The sequence below is a fragment of the Nilaparvata lugens genome, chromosome 5 (assembly GCF_014356525.2).
Source record: "Nilaparvata lugens isolate BPH chromosome 5, ASM1435652v1, whole genome shotgun sequence".
Lineage (NCBI taxonomy): Eukaryota > Metazoa > Arthropoda > Insecta > Hemiptera > Delphacidae > Nilaparvata > Nilaparvata lugens.
Genome location: NC_052508.1, coordinates 57,000,765 through 57,021,000, shown reverse-complemented (window position 1 = coordinate 57,021,000; position 20,236 = coordinate 57,000,765). Strand labels below are relative to the sequence as shown.

Below are 20,236 nucleotides of genomic sequence, written 5' to 3'. Positions count from 1 at the left end.
AAATGAATCTACAATTATGAATAGTATGAATTTGCAATGATTTGAAAATTATTTCAAAATCTCTATTATGAGTCGCGTAATATGGAAGCTAACGACCTAATGATTGTGAATAGAGAAAACTCTTATGCCATATCATGATATACAAGAATGAAGTTTAATGAATGGAGTCAAAACTAATCGCATAAAAGTGTAATAGTATCAAGAGAATGATAACATTGAAAAGTGATCATGAAATATTATTAAACTTTTTAATGATACCTGGATTATCCCCCTCCAAGAATCATAACATTGAGAGTGGTCATGAAATTATTAAACTTTTTAATGATAGGCGAATTATCCCCCTCCAAGTAGCTTCTATCTTCAAAATAGCAAGTCGATGTTATAAGAACAGGAATCAAGTAGTTTAAACAAATTGAAGATATTTTAAATTCCACTGTAATTAAATCAATTCATCCAAATTTAGGAGAGGTTTCATGACATTAACATTATTTGCTCTACAGATGTGAATTAAGTGCATTTTGCACAGTTTCAGTTCTCATCAATTATTAGTTTAAACTGAATCAAATCCATATTGAGTTTTGTTTGTTATAATGTAGTCCATTTTGAATTTAAACTGGTTCATATCAGTTAATCTTCCACTCTACAAACGACCCTTGGAAAAAATTATTCATTTATAGATTTAATCATTCAACATAACAGAACTTTCAGAAAAGTACCACAAGTATAAGTGCCCAAAACTGTTAGACCAAATGTAGCTAGGTTATGTGTCACTTTCACATTTTTGAAATACACATTCACTGGTAGTGAATTAGTAACAAGTTTCTCTGTTAATAAACAAGCTTAAATTCTGTAACAGGTTGGTAAAGTTGATATCGGCCCTAAGCAACAATAATGTTGTGGGAATAATATAAGCTGGACACTTTGCACGACCTGGGCAATGCTAAGCAAGGAGTCAAGTCCTTGAAATAATGTCGTCTGCCGATATGATACGGTTCTGTGCAGCAGGCGGTTGTTAGCAAGTGGAGAAGCGATAACCGTGAAACTGTGAACTGCAGAAACTCGGCAAGTAAATCGAGCATAGACGCTGTCGGTTCCCTAGCCGGTCAAGCAGAGATGCTCAAACGGAGCTGTGAGGTGAGGCTCGGCTCGGCCTTGCCGCAGATGCGATCTCTCCCAATAACCAGGCTTCTTTATTTCCCTTCGTCTGACAATTCGCCTTATTAACGACCACCGATCCCTTACTGGAGAGAAACAAATAGAAAGAGACAGACAATGTTTGACAGAAAGAGACAGACAATGTTTGCACACGCACTGCCTCTCATTTCTGTACTAACTAGGCCGGTCCATACACCGCATAGCACGCACGCTTGGCTTGGTCTCCAGTCTCACTGGGAAACCAAACCACCCCCCTCCCCGCTAATATCGAAAGGCCCACATTATATCATTATCGCTACTCTCCAAAGTAACACAAGTCATTTGACAAATGCATTGCTAACAACAAGCGATTGCCACCGCGATACACTCTTCTAAATTGAGTAAGTGAAAGAGGAGCACATTGAGTGAGTGAAAGAGAAACACTGATCCAAATTGAGTAAGTGAAAGAGAAGCACTGTTCTAAATTGAGTAAGTGAGAGAGAAACAACATATACAATGTAAATTCATGATGAGAGAGAAAAAAGAGTGATAGAGACATCCTTGTTGCACCCTCTTTCGCCAATCAACACCTCACCGAATGCGAATGCTTTGTCCTGGTTTGTGGTTTTTGTATTTGTTACACTTATAGCCGATGGTCAACGCTGTAGAACAGTGATACAGTAGAGATTTGCGCAGTTTCGTCACACTTTAGAAAAGTTGTTATTTGTAGTGGCAAAACAGCATTCAACTTGTATTTCAGAATTTGAATCTTGAATGAAGTTCATCAATTCTATGAAAATCTGATACCGGTAACCTTGTTTGAAAATTCATGTTAGTTTTTGTCCTCTGAGCGTGAAAATTTAATGTTCTAAACGTTTGATAAAATGGTTAGTATTTTTCCTATTTTTTTGTAAAAAAAAAATAGTAATATCGAGTGACCTGCTAGCTCAGGTCTGGTGTCAGAGTTTTCAACTGATCAATTTCAGGGCCTCTGACATGACCTAACGACTGCTTTTTAGGCAGCCAGGACCGACGACTTAACTATTTTTTGTGTGATTAATTAAAAAAAAATCTATTTAATAGTGAGAAGTTTGAAGTGTTCACCAACTATATCGTATATTGTTGGTTCACGAAGTTTCCCAGACATTAGGTGAATTTGGTTGAAAGATGCGGTTGAACAATCTTTGTGTCTCTTCACCTACGAATGTTATATAATAATTATCATTTTGATAAGTGAGGTCACAGAGTATTGTAGATTTGAACAGCTCTAACCCATTGGAAATTAACGGCTCCAACAAGTAATGCTTCAACGTCTGTGAGGTGGTCGGCATGATAACAGCCTACCAAATTAAATTGTTATGAATCGTTAGTCTAGGTTTATTTTTGACAAAATCAATGTTTTTTGAGCTTTTAGATACTGGATTCTGGAGTAACAATTAGTGCAGGCTAATTTTACATCAGCTCTCAAGTTGTGCTAATAATTGGTGAAAATGATATGGATCGTTAGTTAAGGTTTGTTTTGACAAATTGGTGACTAACAACACAATGGTAAAAGCCCCTTGAATTTGTTTAGTCTAAACAAAATTTCGTCCCATAGACTGCTGCATCCTATCGAAAAAATACGGTACAACGTCAAACAAATCCCTCCTTTAACTCTTCGACCAATCACAAGCGACTAAAACCTTCGTAATGAACGCCCCTTCATTTTCATTGGAGCGACTAACATCTCTGTAGTGAACGCCCCCTCACTCACATAACACATTGGTCGTTCACAAATAAGGAGTCACACAGACGCCATTTCGTAAGAAGGAGAAATTTCAACCAATGACAGACGTCATAGTGGTCATGATGCAGCAGTCTATAGGACAAGATTTTTGTTCAGACTAATTGAAGACGCGTTCACTAAGAAGATATGTGTCGCTTGTGATTGCTTGAAGATTTCGACATTTGTTTTGAAATTGGCATAGTTCTTATTCTGCTAGTAGATTGCAGTGGTTTATAGAAGAGAGAATTGAATATCAAGAATTACCTCATTGAAATATAGTTAATTATAGTTGTCAGTAATTATATTTGTATAAAGTCAATTGTATCACAGTTTTGGAGTGGTTGCATTGAATAAGATGAAAAATTCATGTCCAAGTGTTCAGATATGATATCCTCATTTGAGCTTATTCAAGATGTCCTTAATACTCCAAATCTGTGATTTTTTCCATCATAACAAATACTGAAGCAAATGTATCCAGAACCAGTATTAATAGAACTGAAGCTCGATCAATTTTGGATTGCAGAACTGAAAGTCAGGGTTCCAATGAGTCACGACTATGGCATTCGATTTTTAGTATATTATATTTCAAATTATAATCAACTAGTCATAATATTACAAAAGAATGGAAATTTTTGCATAGAGAATGGTAAGCGAATGCATGTCAATGAGAATGCATGTGAATATATAATGGAGGGATAAATGGGAGTGAACTGGAATCTATTTGCCACAGATAACATAATAATACTGTACAGTATACCTTTACCTCTGAATTTTATATAATTCCAGTTAAAACCATTCATGATAATCGTTGAATATCCATTACTTTGTTTGATAGTGGCAGTGGAAGGAATTGGCAAGAAAGGTAGAAAGAAAGAGACAGAGAATAAGAGAAATGAAGATGGAAGAGCAGTCTGGAATGTCATCACTATCAGACCGACACGAAAAATCGATTAATTACAAGCAATTAAGCAAGTTGCAGATAGATGAGGGACAGAAGAAGAGCGGATAAAGTTGGAAGTTCTAAAGTAAGAAGGAGCAAGTTGGAAATAAAACTTGAAGAAAGGGATTGCAATGATTTTCACTATCTCACCCAGTAGTCAGTGACATCCAAGGATAGTATATAGTATTTGTACCTATATAGGCCTACTATTCTTGAGTGTCATCGAGCGCCTGCTTTGTTCATGCTCACTTACAAATTTAATGCAAACTTTACCACAGCCAACGAATTGTAATATGAGTTAAGTGCTCTTAAGTTCCCAACTGCATTCAAAGTTTTTATTTTTATAAGGTATTCAGTTTCTCTATCGGATAAAAGTGAAGGTGAGTTTCTTTCGCATTTACCCCATTGTTGAGAATCGTGAGTATTCACGTTAAATCTCTTCAAATACCTTTCAGTAAAATATCGGCATTTCAAGAATCGTTCAGTACATGATCTACATCCATTTCATCCCTTTAAAATGTGAATGCGGTTTTGCAAGATTTCAGCAGATTGTTAAAAACAACTTTCAAGTAAACAAGTGATTTTCACTCATTGCAGTGGTTTCAATTCCACCTCTTCTGCCTTAGTTCTTACTTGTTTGTGTCAATAGAAGTCGCTAGAAGTCAAGGTACATGTTATTTTGCAAACTTTGTAATTGTTTATTTTTGTGGAGGAAATAAATTTGAATTGAATTGGACAGTAGGCCTACATGATAACATCTCATTTATCAACCAATAGTTCATAGTGTCATCTCGTATATTACAGCCTAGCCAATTTCCTCACTTTTTGTGTAATTGAGAAGTTGATATTGTGGTAATTATTCATATTGAATGAAAAAGGCTAAGAAATTGTCAAAAAACCACTGAATTATTGATAATTAGAAAGACCGGTTGTGGTTATTACACCATTGTCAATCTCTGATAAACAGAGATTTTTTGACAATTTCTGAGTCTTTTTCATTCAATTTCCTCACTAATCTTTGGTCACTTCAAATCGGCAACATCGCACCTCTGTATCCCTCCCGCTGTCTGCTTTCTCTGCTGCGCATGTCCATCTGTAATTCTGTACAGAGTATAAAGCAGTCATAATCGCAGTCGTTGGACCATTTTTTATTGTGATTCATCTCATCTCCTGTGACTGGATATAGAATGTATATTGAAGACTTTTTCTTCAAGTCCTCTTTGATTATAGGCTTACACTAGACACAAACTCAAACTTGGAAAGTCTAAAGAACTCAGAAAACATTTATCGGCTTGCAAATGATTGTTTATTCATATGTTTCGCAGAACACCAAATCTGTTGCATACTACACTGGAAGCTACGGGAAAACCTCCAGATCTTCCAAATTCTGCCCCCAGGACCCCTGGCCACCCCCAAATATAAATTTGTTTCCCACAAAAAATTCATTACAAGCTTTTCTTGTTCACTCACTTCAATATTCATACTTCCATGCTCTGAAAGATTTTGCTTCAAGCTTTAGACATCTACTACAATATTTTGAGTTATTTTATTCTATGTGGATGATATTCAGGTCTAGACAAGAATGTTTACCAGATGATTTTCATGATTGAATAGAAATAGAGGTCTGAAAGATTACTGCGATGACTCTTAGATCAAGGTTATAAATTCAATGGTGATCGATAAGGCGTTTGAAAGCGGTTGTAGAAGATGTTTGAGCCTCTGATTACGATAAAGTAGATATTGAAGAATGGTATGATGTACACAAGGGAGCGAATAAAATCGATTGGCTGGAAAGGACTGGATACAAATAATAAATAACATTAACACTGAATGTGGAGGTTAAGGTCTCGTTGCCAGTGAATAGCACCTTTGGAATGGTAACGGTGTTTACCACGAAAGGCGGTTGGTATGGCGTGCTACCGAGAAAGAACTCATTCGACTCGATCGAAACTATATTTTGTTAGTTTTTGTCGATAATTATTTAGTTGATCGCTCGCGCACCCGTTAAAGCTGCCGGTTCAGTAACAACAATAAGTTAGTGCTAGTTCGGTGCAATTAATATGGCGACGTGTTGGAGTTGAGCTAATTCCGAACGGTGGGGGTTCATATTTGCATAACTCGACTCGATAAGTTTACAGCTGAAACCATTGCTGAAGAAGCAGCCTAAGCTACTTACTACTGACATGCCATGAACCATGAAACAACACCGCCACCTATATCTATATAAATGATGACTTATATAGTTGTGAAGGCATATTCCTAGTTTACTAACAAATCTGCACATGAGGCTACTACCATCACGCAGTATAAACCTAGCCGTCACGGCAAAAATTTATCACAGGTCATCGTGAGTCTACCGGATGTATACACTACGTACAACTCACGTCTGTCTTGCATCTTATATTGTGAAATAAGGGGCTTCATCCCAGCCACACTCACACTCCTACAAACTGCAGCAATAAATCCAGGCGCAAGACTCCCGTATATACATTAATATATCCTCCTTTACTAGGTCTGTTACAGGAATTCGCGAATAAATGCATTATGCGCTAAATTTATTGCGGCTCCCACAGCAGCTGAGGATTAATTGGTCTGATAGTGCACAGGCTTCTAGTCGAAAAAGGCGTTGCTCAATGTTAAATACTACATCCATCAGAATTATCCATCTGCAAATAAGTCAACTTTGGAGATATATGCGACTAATACGCCCGGAGCGACTTTGTCGGGAAGTTCTAAAAGCGATTAGATTATACAGACAAATCTAAAATGTTTGTCAATATCTAAATACGTTCTTGATGAATACGTATTATAAGAATACACCTAATTGAATTGATTAAATAGACCCAATGGATTTCGATAGTATACTTTCTGAAATAGTTTTCTATGTATTTTTGTAAAGTATCCAAAGAATGAATGAATAAGTTCATTTCTATCAAAATTGAAGTAGCCAAGGTAACCAAGAGATGCATTCATGAGATACACGATTCTTAAATATTCACAAATATAGAGTGAAATAGAAATTATAGATAGCAAAATAGAAATTTGCGATAATTAACGCACTCAATCATTTTCCTCATATGAGTATGTTCAATTGCAAAAAGGTTCTTCAATGAAGTTCTTGTTCTTCTTACTTCTTCAAGTATATACTATTGGAAAATTAATATATTAAGGGATGAATTTATCCATTACTGTTTAAAAAAGGTGAGTGTAAGCAGAAACTAGATATTATTGTTTCTATCTCATGCATTCATGCAAATTTATCATATCAATAATCTTAATGCTTCATCCAATATTTATCTTTTCCACTAGGTAAAATATGATATAATTATTTTTATTGATTTCATGAATTATAATAGAGAGCGTTTTTACTGGATCAATTCCCTGGATCAAATAAATTCTAGAGTTCTAGAGCATTCAACAATACAACGGAATTCACATTATAAATACAGTATTACATTCATTATCAACATCGAGTTTAAGTTTGTTAAGTTTTTATTAAGTTTGAATATCAACTTCAGTTACTACTCACCGGTATCCATAGCGACGACGGTGAGAGTGTAGCGCGGCTGTCGCTCGCGATCGAGCGCGGCTAGCAGCGACAGCTCTCCAGTGGACGCATTCACACGGAACAGATCTGCGTCACCGTCCTTCAAGAAGTATCGCACGCGTCCATTAAACGGCTGCGTGTCGGCGTCATGAGCGTGCACGCGGATGATACGCTGCGTCGACAGACAGTTCTCGACGACGTACGCGACATACGGCGAGTCAAGGAACGCGGGCGGGTTGTCGTTGATGTCTGCGACCGATATCGAAACTAGTGCCGTGTCGTGTCGCGCGGCTGAGCCGTCGGCACAGTCGTCCGCTCTCACGGTCAGCGTGTAGCGACTCTTGCGTTCGTAGTTGAGGTTCTTGGCGACACGCACCATTCCGCTGTCCTCTGATACGCTGAAGTCACGGTTGTCGTCGCCCGCTACGATTGAGTAGCGCACGCGTCCGTTCGGACCCTCGTCCAGGTCTGTCGCTGAGATCTGAACAACAAATCACAAAACGAAATCAAGTTAGGACACGACAAAATTGAATGAAATTTGTGAATCAGAAATAAAAATACTATAGTGATGTCCACGTTATAATAGCAGTGGAGAAAGATAAGAGAACATTCTTTATTTTGTGAATTTAAAGTTTGTTTCATGTTTTTACGAAAGTTTTATTATCAATCTCTCCAAATTTAAAATTGTTTGTCTTATTCTAATTATAGTTTTAGTAATTATTATTTAACGAAAATCCTAAATGCATTCTCTATTTAATTCCATCTATAGTTTTAGATTGTGATTTGGTGTAGAAATTAAAATAGACATAACCTATGTATAATATTTGGACAATTTGAAACTAAATTAGGAAATTGAAGAAGTTTTGGGCGATAGCCTGTTTTTTCTTTTCCGATCTATGTATAGTTTGAGCTTACCTAATAAATAAACAGCGTTGTCACTGTAATAAACAGTGTGATTTTCAATTCTCTGCTTTGCCACTGCCTTCTGTATAGGGTATCTGATACCGGTATATCTGATGTAATAATAACTGTTCATTCTTGTTCAACATAATCTATTACATTTTACTCGTCAAGAAGTTATAGTTTTCAATGATTATTATAATATATGTTCATTATTGAGATAGGATATTTTGATAATTGATTATATTCCTACATTGTTGGAAATTTATCTGGGAACGTTGCAGAGCTGGGAAAGGATAGCGCTATCTACTTTGTCGAATGATAGACGAGTATAGCAATATCAATGCTAATCAATTAAAACTGCCATCATAACGTGGACCGTACTATAGAAATGAATATCATTCAATTTATTAATTGCTGAAAGAAGTAGAGAAAAGAGAAAGAAGAAACAATGAAAAGCTGCAACCAATCATTCACCTTACCTTGTTCAGGTCACATTCAAACTTTATTGCTTCCATGCTACATACAATATTCTCCAAATGTTGTATACGGAGCTACTACCTTCGGTTTCTCCATAACTGGAGGAATCAGCTAGAGTTAGCTGATAGTCATTTTAATATCCTTGCTCAATGAGCACTTAATTTCAAAATCTATTAGTAGAGAACGAATGCTTTCTATTAATCCTATCCCTTAAATGTAAGGTATTCAAAAACCGTTAGATTTACCCTATTTAATACGTTTTCAACTCCTTCTCCATTGCACCTCAAGTTCTCATATTCCTTTATTGAATCAGTGCGTCGAAAATTTAATGTAATTGGAGATAGGCCTATTCCAAACAAAATAAGAAATGCATTCTATGGAGTGAATTGATTTGCATTTCTCTCGAATCACTGAAATGCATCAAATCCAATAATAGAAGAAACACCCATTCCAAAACGGATTTTTGATATACTACCTCTATTCATCATTCTATAAACTGTTTGGGGATGAATCACTTTGAGAATTGAATCAGTGTTTCTTCGATTCGATCCCCATAATACTCCTATCATTGAGAAAAAAATACAATTATGATTGCCATTCACAAACAATAAATTATTGCTCAAGGGGAAAACAATTCCTATTACATTAAAATCGAATCGGTTTTCGAACTATCCCATTTAAAAATATTCCTATAATGGATATATTTGTATCATTCTAGTTCATGAACTCCCTCAAAACTTGAGGAATAACTAATTGACGTTTTAATATTAATTATTAGTTCAAATGAGAATGATTATAACACAGAACCTAGCTATATCTAGACAGTCTAGGACAGTCATAGAGTATAAATTAGAATTGGAACTGTTTTGGGCTTCAGCCTGTGATACTTTTCTGGAAGTTGTGTTATGTCAATTGATTGAATAAATATTCAGATCATTGTTTCTCTACATTGAATAGACAAATAATCAATTGAATAAATAAACAGATCAATGTTTCTCTACTCCAACATCAGATTAGTTGGAGAAAAAATTTGAAATTTATGAATTGATTTTGAATCTAACTGACCTGTAGAACGGACACCCCGATACTGGCGTTCTCGGCGACAGAAGCCGAGTACTGCTTGGGATCGAAGACGGGACTGTTGTCGTTCTCGTCGATGACTCGCACCAGGATGTCGGCCTGCGTGGCGAGGGGAGGGTCGCCGCGATCCTTGGCGCGCACACGCAGAGTGTAGTTGGCCCGTGTCTCGCGGTCCAGCTTGCCGACGACCCGCAACAACCCGTCAACGGGTCCCAGCGAGAAGAGGCCGTGGTACTGGTCGGAGAGCAGTGAGTACTCGATGTAACCGTTACGACCCTCGTCGCCGTCGACTGCTTTCACGGCCAACACGACTGTGCCGCCCGGCATGTTTTCGGCCACTGATGTCTCGTTTGGTGTGATGAATGTAGGCGCCACGTCGTTTACGTCTTTCAGCACTATGGACACCTGCGAACAGAGTAAACATACCGTTTATGATACTTGTAGTAATAATTTGTCTATGGTAAAAAAACGTTATTTGAGCTACTTTTGTACATATTAATAGATACAATATAAAAACTTGTAGACCCTTTATTATTAAAAACTTTGAAATATTAGTTGAAATATTCAAAGTTTTTAATAGTCTAAAAAAGGGTCCTGAATATTGAATATTTGAATATTTCAACAAATATTTTGAAGTTTTTAATAATAAAGGGTACTACAATTTTTTATATTGTTTTTTTATTAATTTGTCTATGGTATTACACCCTATCAAAACCTGCAGGGTCATTCTACTCCTTTTAAATGTCAGGGTTTGAAAATTAATTCAATTTCAACTTTTATTGATTTACTCCAACATTCACAACTACCGTATATACTTATGGAAGGCACAACCGACTCCATTCCTACCTAAAACTGTACTGTACCTCTTCCGTTATACACGTTATACACTGTGCTCGTATGTACGTTATACACTGTGCTCTAGATCAATATTTTACACTTGGAAAAAGTAAATGTAATCTAATGAAAATACAAATTTAAAATTTTAGATTTGTATTTTCATTATAGAAAGTACTACAACATCACTCACAACACAACTGTAAGGTTAAATGTAATCTGTTTGAATCTCATTGTATCAATTGCTCATTGCAGGGATCATTGTCATAACATTTACATTTTAAAAATGAGGTTCATGTTAGTCTTTATTAATAAATAAAACTTTTGAAAAATTCAACTCCAAAATTTTGGCTTGAATATTCAGGTATCATCTCACAGATTGATAGGATATACGCGTACTACAAGATAGAATCATATTTCAATTAGAATTGTTATTCTTATCTCTATTCTTTCAGTTCAAGGATGATGATGATGATAATAATAATAATTGAAAAAAGAGTAGCTTGAGTGGCACCAGATCTAGCTTTTCGCTTCTAACTGTTTAATCAGTAGATCTGTGACCATGGTTTTGACAGAGAGTAGAAAAGAGAAGAGATCTAATCGCCGGATAAGAGGATGTACATCAAATTTAACAGGACTAATGTGTCCAATTCATTGGTCTTCCCACTTCATTCCTTCATCATCGAAAACGAGTTAGTTACACGTCATTTCTGGCCCAGCCTTTGTAACTTAAAGTTTTACAAGAAATCTCCAACTTCCATACTCAACTGCCTCGAATTTGCTATCTTCCCAGGAGTATTTATGCAAATGTCTACCTTGTTATAACAAAACTGTACGGTGTCTACTCCCACCACCAGAACATTCATAACAGTCCACTTTTCAGCCTAAAACCGCCCATGAAAACAACTAATAAGCCCCTATTTCATAACACAACGACCAAATTAGAGTTACTTCGATAGATAGTCGATAAGAATCTATTCTAGTCAACATTGGACAGTTGTCAGATTAACTTGATCAACAATGCAGGAAATTCACATCTCATCGAGAAATGTACGATCAAATGATTTAAAGAATACATGACAGGTATTCGATAATAAGCTACTTATAATAATCGCCTTAATTTTCACTAGACTTCCATTTTTTATGGACATGCAGGTGATTCTGATCACGCCCTCTACTTATATTATTCGTATGATTGAAGTTTGTCTTGAAAGATAAAGTAATTGTAATTTTTGAGAATAAAGATGGACGAAATGACAAAAATATCCTTCCCTATAGTTTTTTTTTCAATTTACGTTTTTTTCTCAATGTAAGTTCTTCATCATAATAGATTAGAAAAAACTCAAAGCTGATTCCCGATACCTATATATTTTACTTCAATATACAATAAGCAATAAAAATGTTCTTTAGTTTCGTAGTTATCTCTCAAAACCCCAGTTATGTATGTAGAATTACAGACATATTGGTTTGATCCAAGAGTAATTTGGAATATTGTGAGATTGATAAATAATATCTCAGTGATTCTGTAATAAATATTTTATTTGTTTGATTGTATGTATTATAATATTAGTATTAGTACTGACAAGTTACCTGTCGAATGGTATTATTCCCAAAATTGATGTGATGAAATGATCATTAATAGATAAATAATGAATAAATTCTTGTAAAACATATATTAGACAATTGTGAGCATGATAGAGAAGAGACGGTTTTGGTAATGAATTACAACACCATCTTGATGAATATTATACCTACTGCCAAACTATCAAAATATTCTTCCATTGGTTTTCTACAGATTAGATCACTTACTTCGAGACGGGGAAGTCGTGATTAAATTATTCAATAAAAGTAAGAACAAGGTCATGCAACAATTATTTGTGGGCGATTTCAACGACCCCTGGTTGTTCAACAGAGAAGTGCATTCCATAGCTTATGAAAAAAGATGTAACAAGTATGGAATGTGCAGGCCCTTAATTATCAAGTTTACCTGCGACTATCTAAAATGGCAGCTAGGCAGCGTCGCCAACAGTCGCTCGGCCCTCATGCTATTAATTAACTTGTGGTCAGGTTGAAAATTTTATATTCTTATTCAGACATTTTCTCTCGTTTGGTTTTTCTATTCGCTCTTGCAGAGCAAAGTCATATCTATCACTGTCATATTTGCTGAAGGAAGACATAAAATCAGAGTCTTTGTTTTCGAAATAGTCGTTTGGCAACACACGCATGCGCGGTGGTGATGTGGGTTTTCGGGGGGAGGGGGGTTGAAATGAGACTCTGAGGAACAGTCGGGAGTCGCTCGTTAGTATTTCATATCGCAGTGACAAGCCAAGTGTCGCGAGTGTGAATTTCTTGTAACTCGTCTAACGAGGATTGGTGTGTGTGTGAGTGAGTGAGAGAGAGAATCCACTTGGTTGCTGGTCGCGGGTCAGTGTGAGTGAGAGAGCAAGCAGTGGTTGGTTGCTGTACACCGTCATACTACTATAATGAACGAAACTATTTATACGCCGGACTAAGTGATAACTTTTTAGAAGAGAGGCACTCTTACTTCATGGGAGGGACAAAAATGAAAATAATTTGCAAGCTGGTGTCCTGGATGTGGTGAGACAGAGGAGGTAACAGAGGGTGATGGAAAGCAGTGAAAATGTCAGCTGGATATGACTGGCTGGTGGTATGACTATTGGTGGGGATAAGAGTACTGGAAATTATTCGAGTTGGGCTGATAGAGGAGGATATGGTGAGAGGGAAAGCAAGAGAGCGAGAGACAAGGATATGTTATGGAAAATGAGAAATGTAATATAAATAAGCAGAATCAAAGAAAAAGAGAGAGAGTGTGATAGTTTCACTCATGAGTGTGTGCGAGAGTGATAAAATGTAAAAGGAGAGAGTATACGTGATAGTTCCCATCCATGATTCTCCCTCTAAAAGACTTGAGAGAGCAGAAGCATAGGACAGAAAAGTGAATAGAAGAGGGGAGAGACAATATTTGAATATCAAATTGAATCAAAATTAATTTTTTTTTCAAACCAATTGAAAAATATGGAACAAAAAGACTAATAGTGACAACAATAATCGTATGAAAATTTATGAAATGAAGAGAATCAGAGTAGAATGGAAGGAAAATAGGTGTAGAAAAATTATGTGGAAAGAGAAGGGAAAACTACCAAGAAGACAGGCATGAATAAGAAAAAATGAAATGGATGCGCGAGAACAGGAAAAATGAAAAGAAGTATTCAGTGGAAAAAATTGATGTAGTGATGTAGACAAAAAAAGTGATGTAGACAATCAAGAAGTATCAAAAATTCATGTAAAGATGTAGAAGGGAATAAAGGAGAAATTATAGTAAAATATATAATAATTAGAGTAGAGAGGATAAATTAAACAGGCTAAAAATTATAGAAAATAATAAATAATAATAATAATAGCAGTTAGATTGATGGAAACAAAGGTGACTGCAAATCTGAGTCGGCTGGGAATTTCAAGAAACACAAGCTACTTGATGCAGAAGGCAGTGGTGCTCAATACTGTATCTTATACAGGTTAGGGCATTCCTGAATATAGCAACAGAATAACATCAAAATCCGGCCGATTTTGATGAGAAAAACTCACATTAAAATGTGATGATGAATAAAATAATAATAATAATTTCTCTGATCGCCAATGAATTGCAACCAGAGGAGTTTATTGAAAAAACATATACTTAATTGTTATATTATACAAAATGTTATTATGATGATGATATTAAGTTGAAATTTAGTTGCAATAAATCTATAAAAATAGAATTTTCAACAAAACGGGGAGAAAATCGACTCTAATGAGAAAATAGAATAGGAAAATTAAATGATAAGCAATCAGAGGATCAATAGGCTAGGAAGAGCTTATAAAGAAAGATCATGGGAAATATGATGGAAAATTATATATTCTTCTTCTTCTTCTTCCTTGCCTTTTTCCCATTATTTGGGGTCGGCTCTCCTGGATCTTAGTCGCCAGTTATGGAAAATTATATATTATGATTATTATTTGTAGGCCTATGTACATTATGTAGAAGTGTATTTGTTATAAATCTATGGAAATAGAATCTTCAACAAAATTTGAAAAAATTACTCTAATGGAAGAACAGAAGAGAAAAATTGGATGAAAAGCAATCAGAGGTTCAAGTGAAGGATCCTCTTCCTTTCAATGATGGTTCATTCAAATATTGCTCACAGAATAAGAGTAAAGAAGGGTGAGAAATGGATGAACCTGAAGAGCCGAGTACAATATTGGAAGTTATGGAGCAGCCGTCTGAAAAGAGTGGAGTCACTGACGGTACCCCGAACCCCGTACCACGTACCCCGAGCCCCCTACCAAGTGCCCACCTATTAAACCGATGTGTCCAAGAGCTATGTAAACATGATGAAGAGGAACAAGTATTTTTTCTCTTCTTTCTTCAATCTCCTGTTGTGTATAGCAATGCCCGCGTGTGCGCGTGCGTGTGTACAGCATCCCGGCACACAACCCCCCCTTCCCCTCTTCAAAATATCCCACTCCTTCAAAACTATACATGTATGCAGCATATGTTCACTATATACAGTCTCCCAGTGCTTTATCGCGCGTAATTTTATTCAGCATATATTTACATATTTTTATTTCGAAATTCATGGCAGGATTCCTTGACGCATAAAATATTTATCTATCTTTCCAATAATGAACTGTAAAATACAGAACTCACAGAGGAACCCTTCCCCTCTCACCCTGCAAAACCTCTCCGCCCAAAAATGACGTTCGTTGCGTTTTTTGTATGCTGTTTCTAATTTAAAGGCGGTGAAGATTTAGTCTCGCATATTGTCTGATTAATAACAGATAATGTGTAATTTGGATCGGCAATCATAAATCGCGTTGATATTTCCCGAATATTGAGTTAACATAGAGAAAAAATTATCTCAATAAATAATTCGATAATTGATTCATGAATTTAATAGGTTTTCAGTTTTGGAAGAGTCATCGTACTGAATGCACTGAACGATGAAACTATAATGATTTTCATAACAATATTATCATCGTAAGGAATGAATTATAAACATAGAGAAACTGCATTGAACTACATAGAAAATGCTATGTAGTTTGAACAGGCTTGAGGTGTTTACAGATGAACGAAAATCAGAGTGGAGAATCTTCATGCTTCTTGTTGAAACCTCACAAACTGTATTTAATGCACGTAATTAATGAGAGATTGCCTACGAAATCATAGCTCATTTTAATAGGAGATGAATAAAAAACCGCAGTATTCAATAGTTTTAACAGAAAACTGATGAACAGCATCAGTTGGATCAAGAAAAAAAATTTCTATCGAATATTTTCCACGAATTCTTCAGGACCCTTTTGCTGAGTTGCACTTGAGTAAGTTAATCTTGATTTAGGGATTTTCGTTATAAATGTATTTTTCCCGTATTCAATCATATTTACAAAAATAATCGTAATAATTTGAACGTAGCTGTTCAACGTCGAGAACAGTGATCAATACAAATAATTCAGAAGAAAAAAAATTAAACTTAAATTTAAACCAATCATTGCCATATTTACAAAAAAAAATTCACAAGAGTATTGTTGATACTTATGGAGAAGAGGGAATTTCAAATTAAACCAGTATTCATTGTTGAATCAACAATAAATGTTCTATTTTCCCAACAGAAAACTTGATACTAATGGAGAAGAGGGAACTTCAAACTACGTGAGATAAATATGAATGAATAAATTTGGAAGATTGGAAAACCACAATTTATTACCTCATTAGCGGCAAAATTTTGATAGGTTAAAACGAAGATGACGTATTGACATGAAAAATTACGATTGTCGAAGTGTATTGCTTGACGGTGTAGTGCATCATACAAGGACGAAATTGGGATAATGCTAGGGCGTACGGGCGGGCACCTTGTGTTGCTATAGGCCGGCGTGATTCGTGGGGGCGCGAAAAAGGAATGCCGATAATGAAGGCTATCATTAAAAAGAGAAGGGAAAGAATAGCAAGTGGGTCGTATATAAAAAATTCACCAGAATGTACAGGAATTTTCGAAAATAAAAAACACGAAAGGTTGGTGTCGAGATTATTTGATAATTTAGGGTTGATTTTTATTGTTGGAGCGCTCGAGATACGGACTACATGATATTCGATGGAATAAAATTTATATTATGAAATTATATGATAATTTATCGCATAATTTGGTGTGTGTCTCGCACGAACCTGTACGGTAGAGGACAAGCTGGCCTGTGGCGGTGAAGCCTGATCCCTGGCCACAACTACGAGGTTGTACAGGCTGCGACTCTCTCTGTCCAACTCCCGTCTAGTGTAGATGGTGCCGTTATGAGCGTCTATCCTGAACATACCCTCCTCGTCACCTGATGCTATGCTGTACTCTAGACGACCATTGTCACCTGAAACCAGAAAAACAACAATTATAAACATACAATAACAATACTTTTGTTTTGAGAATTGTATAAGAGAATTAAAATTAAATGAAAATGGAAATACGTTTTATTCTGCCTTGAAAAAACGAATACAAAATGCAGATATCTGCAGAAAGTACAAATACATCATAGAGGTAATATTATGGGAAATAATATAATACAAAATACAGAAAATGCAAATACGCCAAAGTAGTAATATTATAGCAAATAAGAATTTGATTTGATTAATAAAGATGAACGAACGCTTATCATCAAGAATGTATTGTATCAAAAATATAAGTAAATTCATATCTTTCTGATTCATGAAAATGAATCATAAAATGGGGAAATAAAGGAACTTAGCAGGAAGTTAAGGATTGTTCTGCTTCTTATATTCTATGTAGTGTCATGGGATAAACAATCTTCGATGTATCCGTTTTCTCTGATTGTGTTGTAAGATTTAGGAAGAACACAAAAATCTATTTCTGATCATTATCCTAAATCATAGTAAGATCCTAGTATAATTTAATTGTTCATGTGCATGACTATTCAATTAGACATGGGAAATATTCGATGAGAATTAGTGATATCACCAACATATTCTGCTAAGTGAAAATAACAAGTCTACTTGTTCTTCATATTCCGTGTACGGTAATTCATTCAATGTTTTCCTAGCTTATGGTGTAATGGTTTGCAGCACAAACTTCTAAATTGCTGAAGCTCTTCTCCCTTTTCCTAAAGTTTTTCTACTGATGATCATGAATTCCATCTATCCCAGTACACACACTCTCAACTCGATTTATAATAATACTACATGAACGGTATGAAATTAATATACCCTGAATTTACTGACAAATTTGAATTTAGCAATATAATATAGAATATACGATATACTGATATGATGTAGGTATTCTAATATTTCAACAACAAACATTCAATCGTATCAGAACTATTCATTCAAAAATTGGACTACACACAAAACATAATATGTATGATAAATATAACAATAATTATCTCAAGAATAATGTTTCCACATGAGTAAAGTTGTTATTCTCAAGGTGCGTACAGATATACGCGCCGCGAACATGAGCAATTCACTTTTAATATCTGTATTTTTACAAAAACGGTATAAGATATAGATATAGAAAGCTTGGCATCAGCTGATTAAGAGTGAATTGCTCATGTCTCTTATATGACTGTTTCAAGTTTCTGACTATATCTTTATATTTTTACAGAAACGGTATAAGATATAGATATAAAAAGCTTGGCATCAGCTGATTAAAAGTGAATTGCTCATGTTCGCGGCGCGTATCTGTACGCACTTTTAGATGGTATAGAAAAGCAAAGAATCGTAAACAGATAAATTTTCGTCCAATTCATGGATAAGTTACTAGATTTGGTAGGTTGCGACATGTTGGATGGATCGAGGGAAGGATGCTGCGAATGCAGAGCCGCTTGCATTAATCACTTATCTGATTCAATAATGATAAAATTGAGCAGAGAGCAGTACAGTAGCTGCATGCGTGGAGGGGAGGGGAGCCCCCGCATACAAAGATCCAATTAATTGATGAGGTATCTCATAATTTCGAATGAATTCTCATTATCTAATTGATAGGCCAGCCTGTAACACGATTAATCATCCAGTTATCGTGTTCGTTTTTGGTGTGATGACGATCAGCCGCTGTTTTTGGTGATTCAGTAATGATTGAAAGCGCCCTCTGGCGTCCAACTATACATTTTTTTCAAAAGAATTCCCAAATTAACATACTTTTTCTTGTTCGGCCGGCTGTCACATCGGTGGTTCATAGCGTTTAGACAAAAATAAACATGCCCGGTTCTTTCTCCCACTCGACAGTGGACTGGATGGCGTTTTTTGTTTCTTTTATCGAAGCCCTTCAGGCCAGCTTTGGGAAGATGATTTTTGTGCAGCGTCCTTGAAAGATGTCCACATGGAAAACCAGGTCCTGTTCTGATGATAACATCTAGACGATCTGATCAGCACGGTTCCCTCACTTATTAGTCGCAGACCAGGCTCCGCTTGTTAGATTAGCGATATCATTATGTTGAATCAATAATAATTATTATTGACAAATACGTTCAACATGGTTTCGACTATCAACAGTAGGATCACCACTTGAAAAAAATGAAAAACTTGTTCTTTCATTATCGTTTTTCACCAGAGAAGAATCATATTTTATCAAACTCTGTTTTATAATTGGTTGATGAAGTGATGGGAAGTTGGCGATTATGCAGAGCACAATGGAGAATTATGAAAGTCCTTCATTTTTAGTGTACCCGAAACATGCGATTCGTGGATTTCAAAATCTCGAGAAATTTGCATAAACAAGACAGAAACATTTCTTATCATAATCTTATAATGAAAGCAGCTAAGCCCTCTTCACTCAGTCTCGGTTCCAGATTCAGTTTAATCTCATATTTCTGTTTATTGCAACACAGCATTTTGTTTTCAAGTGGTTCAGATTATTCCACGATTAATCCATCCTGACCATAATTATGATAAAAGCGTTACTCTCTGGAACTGGAATGTTCAAGAACATTTTTCAGCTTGGTGATAAGTAAAGTTGAGGTATTCCGAAACAATTGTTGAACGTGATTTTCGATACAATAATCTTCAACAAAATTGGTGAAGGAGCAGAACCGTATAAAGAAATTGTATCAAGATTATACAATACTTTTCCTCGATGATATTTCCATCTCATATTTGGACGATATGGAGTGACATGCTATTTTCAATAAAATTGACATATAAAATTTATAACATCACTCAAAAGCTTAATCTCATTCATCTCTCAAATTAATATTATTTTATTATTAATCCCATTCCATAATTCATTTAATTTTAACTCCATACTAGCAACTACTTTCAAGACATGAATGAAACAGTTTTTTTATTTTTGAGGAATAAATATATAATAAATATTATGAGATGATATAACATCATTTTATAAGAAGTTGATTTTTGTACAAATCTAATACAAAAAGTATGATATTACAACATTCGTACAAAGCGGATAAATAAACTTGTACAACTTCAATATTTTATTTTTCTATTTTATTTATTTATTGTATAAAATACTATAATCATAATACAATTATGATATTGGAGGAAAAACTA

The 20,236-nt window shown here is 35.4% G+C and overlaps 1 protein-coding gene across 1 annotated transcript in view; it reads right to left on the bottom strand.

Moving 5' to 3' along the window:
- Positions 1 to 20,236, bottom strand: part of LOC111064644 (cadherin-related tumor suppressor) — a 278,331-nt gene that overhangs the window by 33,041 nt on the left and 225,054 nt on the right. Inside the window, exons 6-8 of the mRNA XM_039428848.1 lie at positions 16,898 to 17,088; positions 9,832 to 10,251; positions 7,369 to 7,867 (exon numbers count right to left, since the gene is read on the bottom strand). Of these exons, the coding sequence (XP_039284782.1) occupies positions 7,369 to 7,867; positions 9,832 to 10,251; positions 16,898 to 17,088 (1,110 nt within the window). The remainder of the gene's footprint in view (positions 1 to 7,368; positions 7,868 to 9,831; positions 10,252 to 16,897; positions 17,089 to 20,236) is intronic.